Source organism: Neoarius graeffei, chromosome 23, assembly GCF_027579695.1.
Source record: "Neoarius graeffei isolate fNeoGra1 chromosome 23, fNeoGra1.pri, whole genome shotgun sequence".
NCBI classification, from domain to species: Eukaryota; Metazoa; Chordata; class Actinopteri; order Siluriformes; family Ariidae; genus Neoarius; species Neoarius graeffei.
The window spans coordinates 47,000,562-47,012,495 of record NC_083591.1 but is presented as its reverse complement, the minus strand read 5'-3'; the positions used below and the strand labels follow the sequence as shown (position 1 = coordinate 47,012,495).

At 42.7% G+C, this 11,934-nt stretch overlaps 1 protein-coding gene across 1 annotated transcript; it reads right to left on the bottom strand.

Annotated features, from left to right (window-relative positions):
- Positions 1–3,189: 3,189 nt before the first annotated feature.
- pias4b (protein inhibitor of activated STAT, 4b) lies at positions 3,190–11,712 on the bottom strand. The gene is made up of 10 exons (XM_060905368.1): positions 11,361–11,712; positions 10,397–10,481; positions 10,162–10,203; positions 9,065–9,155; positions 8,521–8,643; positions 8,292–8,397; positions 6,064–6,137; positions 4,249–4,409; positions 3,735–3,868; positions 3,190–3,352 (listed from the first exon to the last, which is right to left on the bottom strand). Exons 1-10 carry the CDS (start codon positions 11,710–11,712, stop codon positions 3,198–3,200), a joined length of 1,323 nt encoding a protein of 440 aa, XP_060761351.1. The 3' UTR covers positions 3,190–3,197.
- Between the last annotated feature and the right edge of the window lie 222 nt (positions 11,713–11,934).

Here is an 11,934-nt window from a genome sequence, read left to right as displayed (position 1 = left end):
ATTTGGGCGGCATGGTGGTGTAGTGGTTAGCGCTGTCGCCTCACAGCAAGAAGGTCCGGGTTCGAGCCCCGTGGCCGGCGAGGGCCCTTCTGTGCGGAGTTTGCATGTTCTCCCTGTGTCCGCGTGGGTTTCCTCCGGTTTCCCCCACAGTCCAAAGACATGCAGGTTAGGTTAACTGGTGACTCTAAATTGACTGTGAATGGTTGTCTGTGTCTATGTGTCAGCCCTGTGATGACCTGGCGACTTGTCCAGGGTGTACCCCGCCTTTCGCCCGTAGTCAGCTGGGATAGGCTCCAGCTTGCCTGCGACCCTGTAGAACAGGATAAAGCAACTAGACATAATGAGATGAGATATACGGGTATTTGAAATACACATTACTTTGAAAAAAACAAGCTCATGTTGGGGGGTGTCACCTCACAGCAAGCAGTTTCTGGGTTTGAACCTGCTAATCAGCTGGGTCCTTTCTATGTGGAGTTTACATGTTCTCCTCGTGCTTATGTGGATTTTCTCCATAAAGATTATGTCAAGTAGCGACTCTAAATTGCCCATAGGTGTGAATGGCTGTCTGTCTCTGTGTGTTAGCCCCATGATAGACTGGCAACCTGTCTAGCATGTACCCTACCTCTCTCCCAGGGTCAGCTGAGATTGGCTCCAGCTCACCCATGACCTGCAATGGATAAACGGCATAGAAAATGAATGAATGTATGAATTTCAGTTCAGTTTCACAAGATGAGGTGTGGACTATTTTCACTAAGTGTATCCATCCATTACTTGTAGCCGCTTATCCTGTTCTACAGGGTCGCAGGCAAGCTGGAGCCTATCCCAGCTGACTATGCGCAAGAGGTGGGATACACCCTGGACAATTCGCCAGGTTATCGCAGGGCTGACACAGAGACAACCAACCATTCACACTCACATTCACACCTACGGTCAATTTAGAGTCACCAATTAGCCTAACCTACATGTCTTTGGACTGTAGGGGAAACCGGAGCACCCGGAGGAAACCCACGCAGACACAAGGAAAACATGCAAACTCCACACAGAAAGGCCCTCGCCGGCCACTGGGCTCAAACCCAGGACCTTCTTGCTGTGAGGTGACAGTGCTAACCACTACACCACTGTGCCGCCCCAAGTGTATCCATCTATCTCAATTCGATTTGACATTTGTTTTGTGTAACTTCAAATGCTGAACAAAATTTGAAATAGCTACATTTGTGTCCGATTTTCTTGAACCACAGGTTCTACATGTTACAGCCCATTTGTTGTTGCAAACACCAATATTTGTCGGTGAACACTACTCTTGTTGGGAGCATGGCTACTCCACAGTGCCTCGGTTATCAGGGAATGAATAGTCTTTCAAGTTTGTCAGGCCGAGTGGTTGGAGTTAAACTTTGTCCTTGGAAATGGAGATTGAGGCTGTCTCTGTATGTTTATTATGACAATACACCTGTGCAAGGATGCAAAATGATGTCACATACTAATTTGCATATTAAATAACTTCAAAAATTTCTTGGCCTCACCCAGAAAAAGTCACAGGAGAAAGATTGTTCTTGCATTATTTTTCAACATAGTCTCTTTTAACTTCAATGTACTTCATCCACTGACATTCAATCTTCACTATCTCTTTGCAGAAGGTGGTCACATCTTGAGTCTCCAGATACTCCTCAACAGTATGGAGGACTTCATCATCATTCTGAAAATGGTGACTACATGAGTGGGATTTCAGTTTGGGAAACAGATAGAAGTCAGACAGTGCCAGGCTGGGTGAGTAAGGTGCATGGGATGACAGTTCAAAGCCACATTTGGCTGCTTTTGCCCCTGCCACCTGTGCTGCATGGATGGGTGCATTGTCCTGGAGCAACAGCACACCAGCTCGAAGCTTTCCTCTTCATGTTTCCTTTGATTGCTTCAAACATTTCGATTTTTTGTGGACAGTGATATAAGGCATTATAGTATACAGTTATGCCCCAAAATCAGAGTTACATCCCTTGTTTCCAGGTGAGACCAATAACTTTTTGAAGTACCCTCGTACTTAAATGCTTCCTAAATAAGAAAAAAAAAACCCTTAACCATATAATTGTTTATGATTTTCTTTGTTAAACAACACATTAAAAAATCTGTTCATTATTAGTTTTAGATTATGGGGAAGCCATGGCCTAATGGTTAGAGAATCAACTTTGGGACCAAAAGGTCACTGGTTTGATTCCCTGGACCAGCAGGAATGGCTGAAGTGCCCTTGAGCAAGGCACCTAGCCCCCAACTGCTCCCCAGGATGCTTTGGGTATGCTGTACGTCGCTCTAGATAAGAGAGTCTGCTAAATGCTTGTAACGTAATGTGGAGTATGTCATCATACAAACCTGTTACTAGAGAAACCCTAACATTAGAATGAGGGCATAATATAAACCTACCGTTGATTTACTGTCATCTGTTGGTTATCACTGTCGCCTCACAGCAAGAAGGTTCTGGGTTCGAACCTCACGGCTGATGGGGGTCTTTCTGTGTAGAGTTTGCATGTTCTCATAGTGGAGCACAGTTCAAAAGACATGCGGGTTAGGTAAAAATACCCAGGCACTGGGGTTGCACAAGCCAGTGCCAGGGATGGGTAGGAGTGATGGCCCCATCCCACATTAGCTACAGAAAGGCAAGATGCTTGAAGGGACTTGCCCTGATGATGAAGTTTGACCGCTGTGGTATAATTGATTCTAATTAATTTCTTGTAGAAATAAATCTTTAGTCATGGCACAAAACTACTTATACATTTACAAAATAAACTTGACTCACTCGAGCGCAGTTCAGTTAAGCTTTCCACAGTGGTGGTAAAGTGGTTTGCTTTCTCAACATGTATTACCAGCAGCTGTGATGTGAACTAGACAGCCATGTTGAGGACAGTCACCAACTTCTGCTCACAAAGTCACTAGATTATTAGTTTTCTTTAAATAAATAAAGCCACTACTGGGGTAGTCTTGAGATAGTCGTTAATATGGGAACCCTGAGTGTAAAGCAGCGAATGTGCTAATATTATATGCACATCAAATGCTACCAGATGCAAAAAGGGAAAAGTAAAATACCAATACAAGCATAAAAACAAACCTTTATTTGACCTGTCTGGCAGTTTGAATACACAAAATGAGAAGCAAATAGAATGAACATACATAAATACATAACTACAAAAATATAACTAGCCAGGTGTCACTCATCACTTCACATGCACGTTGCCTTTGGAGAAGCGCACACTTTCTTTTTTTACATGTGTCAAAACAATCTCTTCTGTCTGTATGGCTGCACCATCATCATCACTGTCGGATGAGCACTGCGTTAGATCCACGATATCCTGTACCACAGAACTGTTCTCTGTCAAGCAATTGTGAAGCAGAAAGATCAAATAAAAATCAAAGCACAACTTCAATTTCTAAAATCTAGCCCAACAAAAACCAAATGTACTCCATGAAGTAATTTCAGAATTGAATTCTGGTTCAAGTCTGAGACATCTTACTTTTATTTCTTTTACATTTAGAACCTCAAGGAACAGGTTCTAATTTTCAGAGCTCTGTTTTTTGTCTCTGGACAAAAAAAAAAAAGAAAAAAGGACCCCCCCCCCCCCCCAGCCCAAGAAGCTAGTATAACTCTTCAATATACCAATAATGTAAAACAGAGTGAAATGTTATGTTTATTACAGGTCTAGAAACACCTTTCCTCATTATAAACTACACTTTTAAGATGAAGCAGGTCTTACTGTGGCTGAGTGAAGAGAGGTCTGTGGTTTTGCTGCACTCCTTTTCCTTCCTCACTGCTCTCCAAGAGCCATTAGACAGGTACTCAATCTCCTTCACGGCCTCGTCTGCGCACTGGAGTATGCCACTCAGCAAACTACACAACAACATCATCCATCTTCATCATCCTCTGCCACCGCCACTAACAATCAACACTGTGGTCAGCAAATTTCGACACTTTCGCTCTCTCTGGTGGTGGTGATGTGTGTGTGTGTGTTAGAGAGCACCATCTGTTCAACATCTCAGTTTTTTCCCATAGAAACTGGGCCTTTAAATGTCTAACAATGGGAGACAGATGGTAATGTACAACACACCCCTAACCTCAGGCCTATGAGGCAAAAGGCACCTTGAATTGGCCAAAATGTTCGTTTTACCTCTTTAAATAGCTGGTGTTGTCAGCCACAACAAATACCTTTAGAGTGCTCACCTGAATGGACTGTCACAAAAAAAAAAAAGTGTCTGTAGACAGGACATTACCCATCGATCTGTAGAGTGTCAAAGAGGGCAGGCTTATGGCAGACAGGACAAGTCCAGCTTGGCTTTGTCTCATTCATCTGCAGGTAGAAGGCAGCATCAAAACACTGCAGGTGGGCACACGTCTGCGTTCGACAGGGGGTAGACATGCGCGTTTTGGCCAGCTGTTAAGAAAGACACTTAAAATTTCAGACTGATTTCCAGTTTTCTTCAGTTTGAGTCAATATCAATACATCAGTAGGAGAAAAACAAGTGGTGGTCTGGGAAAAAGCACGAGCTGTTGCTAAAATGTCCAAAACCTTGCTCACCAAGCTGGATTTCCTTACACAGTAAATATCGTGCTTTGATCAAGTTGCTGGATTGCTATACGCCATAGTGAAATGGAGTTTATTTGCTTGATTTCCCTGCACTCAAAAAAAAAAAAAAAAAAAGTACATAATACATGCTGTCTTGAAACTCACTTCTATTTTCACTCCTAAGTTTAAGGGCAGATGTTAAATTCTATAATAATAATAATTTTTATTTATAAGCACCTTTCAAGATACCCAAGGACATTGTACAATTAAAATTTAGTACTATTAAAGCTAAAAAACACCGCTACATAATACAAATTCAATTCTACAACTATTTTATACAGTACTGTACAAAAGTCTTAGGCACATGTAAAGAAATGCTGTAGACCAAAAATGGCTTAAAAAAATGAAATAGAACATTAACATTAAAAAAAAAAAAACCTATACACAGCAGTAAGCCATAATAAATGAAACTACGTCAATATTTGGCGTAAGACGACTCTTTGCTTAAAATTTTTTTTTAGTATAATGAATGCAGTTTTATAAGGAAATGAGATGTACGGTAGGTCTTGAGCTCTTCTGGACACTTTGTCACCCTTGTTTCTTAATTTTGCACCAGAACTCAGTAGCCTTCATTATGTTTTCTTTTTTTAATCTGAAAAGTGCTCTCTTATGTAATATGCTGCTCAGATACAAGCAATTTTTTTCCTGTAGCATTTAATTTTGTGCTGGAAAACGAACGTTTGGAACTCTAAAATGTTTTTTTTTGTACTGACTTGATAATGGGCGGCACGGTGGTGTAGTGGTTAGCGCTGTCGCCTCACAGCAAGAAGGTCCTGGGTTCGAGCCCCGGGGCCGGCGAGGGCCTTTCTGTGCGGAGTTTGCATGTTCTCCCCGTGTCCGCGTGGGTTTCCTCCGGGTGCTCCGGTTTCCCCCACAGTCCAAAGACATGCAGGTTAGGTTAACTGGTGACTCTAAATTGACCGTAGGTGTGAATGTGAAAGGTTGTCTGTGTCTATGTGTCGGCCCTGTGATGACCTGGCGACTTGTCCAGGGTGTACCCCGCCTTTCGCCCGTAGTCAGCTGGGATAGGCTCCAGCTTGCCTGCGACCCTGTAGAAGGATAGAGCGGCTAGAGATAATGAGATGAATGAGATGAGATGAGACTTGATAATGCAGAAGTCATAAAATAGAAATCTATAACAAAGTTTGTATGGAAAAAAAAAAAAAAAAACAGAAAGAGGGTGCCCAAGACTTTTGCACAGCTCTCAAACTCCTATTTCATAACGCCCCAACTGTCCTTAGACTTACTTTATGGAGTTTTAGAATAGAACGGTACACCAGCTTCACATTTCTGCTTACGCTAATTGCCCAATCGCTAAAGAATGGAAATAACTAAAAGCCACAATACACGTGAAACCTTTTGAAAAAAAACATACTAAAACAATCCCTCAAGAAAGCTAAAAGTCTGAACACACGTTCATGATAACTTAGCTGCACGTTCCGTCTCCATTTCGAACACTTACAGGACAGATAAGGGACACTTGCAGCCCTGTAGTGGTGATCTCATTCTCAGGATTACAGCACAACTTCTGGCAAACTGTGAAACAGAATGAAAGCATAATTCAAGAAGAAATTGCCACAAACAAAATATACTATGAACAAAGTACAATAGGAGGAACAGGATATGCTGTTATACTAAATTAACCAACAACAGGGTGGTGTGATATGGCCTGATACAAAGCAAAATTGATGATCTCCCACTAGCAGAATGCTCCCGAATTTATTTCCCCCTCTAGCGATGTCAATAATTACAATTTATTCATGAAAGAAAACCAAAGTTATGCTTTTATTAACATCCAAGAAACAAGCTCCTCATTGTCACTTATGTTATAGCAAGCATAAACAGTCATGTTCCCCCACCAGCCTCTTTTTTTTCCCTTTCTTGAAATTAAAAATTAGTTAAAAAGCTGCATTACAAAAAAGACATCACAAAGCTTTTTGTCTTGAATTTCATGTGTCAGAAAATTTAAAGGACGACACGGTGGTGTAGTGGTTAGCGCTGTCGCCTCACAGCAAGAAGGTCCAGGTTCAAGCCCCGTGGCCGACGAGGGCCTTTCTGTGTGGAGTTTGCATGTTCTCCCCATGTCTGTGTGGGTTTCCTCTGGGTGCTCCAGTTTCCCCCACAGTCCAAAGCAGTGTTTCTCAACCTTTTTTCAGTCACGGCACCCTTCAGAAGTATGCAAATTCTCAAGGCACCCCCATATAAAATTTATGCAGTCATGCTGACCATACGCTGACCCCGGGAGTGACGTTGTGACATGGGAAAGGGGGCCGTGAGACAAATTTTGATGATGCATGAGGCGGCGATGATCTGCATTAGTGTAACTATCGTTTTTTGGAATTTTAAATTCATTTTATTTATTTCAATGTTAGAATATATAATTTTTTGACGGCACCCCGGTTGAGAAAGGCTGGTCCAAAGACATGCAGGTTAGGTTAACTGGTGACTCTAAATTGACCGTAGGTGTGAATGTGAGTGTGAATGGTTGTCTGTGTCTATGTGTCAGCACTGTGATGACCTGGCAACTTGTCCAGGGTGTACCCCGCCTTTCGCCCATAGTCAGCTGGGATAGGCTCCAGCTTGCCTGCGACCCTGTAGAAGGATAAAGCGGCTAGAGATAATGAGATGAGAGATGTTAGAATATATAATTTTTTGATGGCACCCCGGTTGAGAAAGGCTGGTCCAAAGACATGCAGGTTAGGTTAACTGGTGACTCTAAATTGACCGTAGGTGTGAATGTGAGTGTGAATGGTTGTCTGTGTCTATGTGTCAGCCCTGTGATGACCTGGCAACTTGTCCAGGGTGTACCCCGCCTTTCGCCCGTAGTCAGCTGGGATAGGCTCCAGCTTACCTGTGACCCTGTAGAACAGGATAAAGCGGCTAGAGATAATGAGATGAGAAAATTTAAAGGGGAAAAATCATAAAACAATCCCCCCCCAACAAACCACGACTCATTTTTTCAGTGGTTTGGGTACATATTTGGAGTGCCTACCAACCCGCAAACTCTGAAATAAGATACCCCAGTCAGGTTATTTTGTTCTACCCATTTCAGAAAACATGTGCTTATTAAAAAAAAAAAGTTCAGATTCAGCTCCCATTTCAATGTCATAAATAGAGCTCATTAGAATCATCCCGCCCCCTTATCTAAGAATCTCCTCTCATGGGTTGAGAACTGCCTTTGTGAATGAATATTCATGAGGACAGTGCTACCTGATTGGCTGGTGGAATATGGGCGCGGGGTACGCAGTGGCTCATTATCATAAAGGACCAGGCTGTTTCTCAAATCAGCTGTTTTGAACAGGGTGAGAAGGGAACAGTGGTGCTTGTGGTATTTTGACCAAAGCATGCCACAGACATTTCATTAAGACCTTAGAGAACTGTGTCAACTTGTGGAAAACAGGTATAATACGTCACCTTTAAAAAGGTACAGCTTTACCTCTGACTTACGATTACTTACAAGATTTTTAATCAGTTTAAGTCTACCATACATGTCCCTGTGTTACTATAAAAACTACAATGAATTAGAAGGAGCCCATTAATGTAAACCCTGCAGCTGGAACTACAGTCAGAGCTGCTGTTACAGAAAATTAATCAATCAATACATCGTGACCAATCAGAAATAAGCATCAATCAGCATAGTGAGGGAAACTAACTGAAAATTCAGTCCCGTATGAATTCAGCGCGACTCACTTTTTTGTTTGCAGCACTCCACGCTCTCCACTCCACTTTTCTGGAGCTGTGCCAGCAAATCTTCTGGTGAGAAGACCTTCACCAGATATACACCTACAGAATAAAACTAAAAACACATGCGCGCACACAAACATGCACGGAGAGAAAGAGCAAAAGTGGGACTCATGGCAAAATATTTCACTTATTTTTTTGAAAAATGACAGGACTAACATGATAAGAACCAGTGTACCTTGTTCTTCCAGTCCTCCCAGGAGATAGTAATATGATTCTCAGTGATTCGTTTCACAAATGGTGTGAGATTGATTGGGCGACAAGGCTGAGAAGGCTCTTGTCCTTTTTTAGAGTAGTGAGCCTGATCGTAAGAAATAATGTTGTGACAATGTATATGTATGGTATTTATGATGAAAATATTTACTACTACATTTGTTGTCTCTTTATTTTGCAATTTTCTGATAAAGTCTTCTACAAAAGCATAAAAAGCTAAATAAAAACACAGCTGCAAGCAGCAATCACCGGGGTCCAAGTAGAGGAACCCATAAGGTAAAATACAGAAAGCCTATTGGCCATTGCCAGTCATGTTTTTTTTTTTAAATGTATTACTATGACTTTGTCTACGTTTCCTGTCCCAAGTGGTGCCCTTGTCCTCGTTTGTGCATGGCCACTGTGTCCATGTTTGGGCCTTTAATTAACATAATTTGTGCCTTGGTACAAACAAAAGAAACAAAATGCATCCCTTATGGACATTTTAATGTAGGTCATAAACAAACATTCACCTGTACAGGACAGTCATGGCCGTTGACATCAACAGCAATATTTGGTGGATACTGATCATCTTCAACACCAATACTCTCTGTATAGCAAATTCTGAAATGCACACAACAAAGTACCTCACACACAAACACTTGTGATTAATACGGGTTTTAAATATGCACAATTTTGGATTTAGTTTTTTTTTTTAAAAATAAACAAACTTCATGTGGGGCGGCACGGTGGCGTAGTGGTTAGCGCTGTTGCCTCACAGCAAGAAGGTCCGGGTTCGAGCCCCGTGGTCGGCAAGGGCCTTTCTGTGCGGAGTTTGCATGTTCTCCCCGTGTCCGCATGGGTTTCCTCCGGGTGCTCCGGTTTCCCCCACAGTCCAAAGACATGCAGGTTAGGTTAACTGGTGACTCTAAATTGAGCGTAGGTGTGAATGTGAATGGTTGTCTGTGTCTATGTGTCGGCCCTGTGATGACCTGGCGACTTGTCCAGGGTGTACCCCGCCTTTCGCCCGTAGTCAGCTGGGATAGGCTCCAGCTTGCCTGCGACCCTGTAGAACAGGATAAAGCGGCTAGAGATAATGAGATGAGATAAACAAACTTCATGTGGGGCGGCACGGTGGCGTAGTGGTTAGCGCTGTTGCCTCACAGCAAGAAGGTCCGGGTTCGAGCCCCGTGGTCGGCAAGGGCCTTTCTGTGCAGAGTTTGCATGTTCTCCCCGTGTCCGCATGGGTTTCCTCCGGGTGCTCCGGTTTCCCCCACAGTCCAAAGACATGCAGGTTAGGTTAACTGGTGACTCTAAATTGAGCGTAGGTGTGAGTGTGAATGGTTGTCTGTGTCTATGTGTCGGCCCTGTGATGACCTGGCGACTTGTCCAGGGTGTACCCCGCCTTTCGCCCGTAGTCAGCTGGGATAGGCTCCAGCTTGCCTGCGACCCTGTAGAACAGGATAAAGCGGCTAGAGATAATGAGATGAGAAACTTCATGTGCATAAAAGGCCAAGAACAAGTACACTCATTCTGTTATTGCTGTTATATCACACTACTCATATTTCTCATCTGCATCAGCAGGTACAGTCTGATTTATAAAGATTGGACCTCCGGACAGCAAACTCACCTGAGCACTAACTGAACAGTCTTCACTCCAGCTTTGGTCCTTCTGAGCAGTGAAGGGCCACAGGAAACAATTAGGATATTCATATTGAACCCAACAACATAATTCACATTTAGCTTCTAACAACAAACAACAATGTCATCATTCCTTCCACCAAACATATCCATCCTTCAATTCTGGATGTTCTTTTAGTAAGAACAAGAATCGGTTTCCTAGTTGGAGAAGGTGCGTAACTTACTGACAGTTCTCAATCTGAGCTGATTGTCTTGGAGTCAGACAAAACATGATGGAGTTGATCTGTTGCTTAACTGCAAATGTGGGCACTGGGGAAAAAACGAAGAGAGAATCATAAAGAAAGAAATCAGTTCATTATTTTGATACTACATTCAAAATATTCACAAGTATAGATGATGCCAGTTGCTCCAGGAAGACAAGCAAGGCTTTTTTCTAACCAAGCTAAATCCAAACAAACCAGCATGGAATTCTTGTTGGTCTAAATTAACAGGGATAAGACTGACGGGTTTATTAGAATTGGATAGACTGTCCGTCTATCTAAGTAGTTGCAACGGGAATAGCTTCTGAGCCATCATGGAGTCCTGCTTCACTTGGAGCTTCCACTCGTTTCTGTGATTCAGTTTGGTACCACAGAGAATGCAGAGTTTATGTTTTAAATTCCAACCTCATTTCCAGGTGAAGTTTCAGAGGCCACAGTGTGCTCCATTTTGTATTCTGGTGTACAAAGAGAGTTTTTACGCTTTGGCAAAGCCTGCATAGATGCTGAATTAGCAGTGGTTTATTACCAGAAACCTCTAGGGCCCGTCATGTTGGATGGAGTTTTTTTTTTTAAATAGCAGAGAGCAACATGGCATCTGCAACAACAAAGCCAACGTCGAAGAGCTCGTAATATAAAGTTAAAGCATTAGACTCCCAAATGTCACCAAAATGAGGACGTTAAGGTGAACTGCATGGCTTAAGGCACCATTTGGAGCAATGCGTACAATCGCCCAGCATGTGAATACTTCTCCACCTTTCAACTAGTCATCAGGGCTGAGGAAATATAGGCTACCTGAACACTATACAAGACGCTGCTGCCTTTAGTGAGACCATAACACAATCTAAAGTTAAGCAGCAAACCAACGGTAACTGATCAAGACATCAAATCTTTAAGTCATAATGCCTCAGTGATGCGGCTGCTGCTGTACCTAGTGATACTGGAGCAACAATGGTCTCCAGAGTTTGATAGAATGGAAGCTTGATCATGTGAACCTCAGGTTTATGCACCAACCCACAGGATTTCTTTGGATTTCTTTGGATAGTTGTCACCACCTCAACAGCAGTCGGTATGGTGATGACCTGGGAGCATCTGCTGTTGGCATTGCTAGTGGAGTGACGTTGGTCATAAAGCTCCTGGATAGCAGAGAAAAGCTCTGGATGGAAGTTGTTATGGAGGAGCTCGGTGACTCTTTGCACTAGATCCTTCTTCAGCCCTTTCTTGTCCTTTCCCATAGCGGAGAGAAGGGAACGCAGCTCGGCCACCCGTAAGCTCTCCACCATCCCCTGCAGAGGGTCAAAGGTGTCCAAGTTAGTCATAAAGTACCTTAAACAGAAGTTCAGGAAGAGGTGTAAAGAGGTTCTTTAAATAACCCCATTAACTTTAGCTCTTTTTGAAATATGAAAACAAATTCTCAGCTTTTAGTTGCTGAGAATTCAGGTTTAATGGGAGGTTTCTTTCCAACAATCCTTCACAAAGCAGGATAAGAAACATTTTTTTTTTGG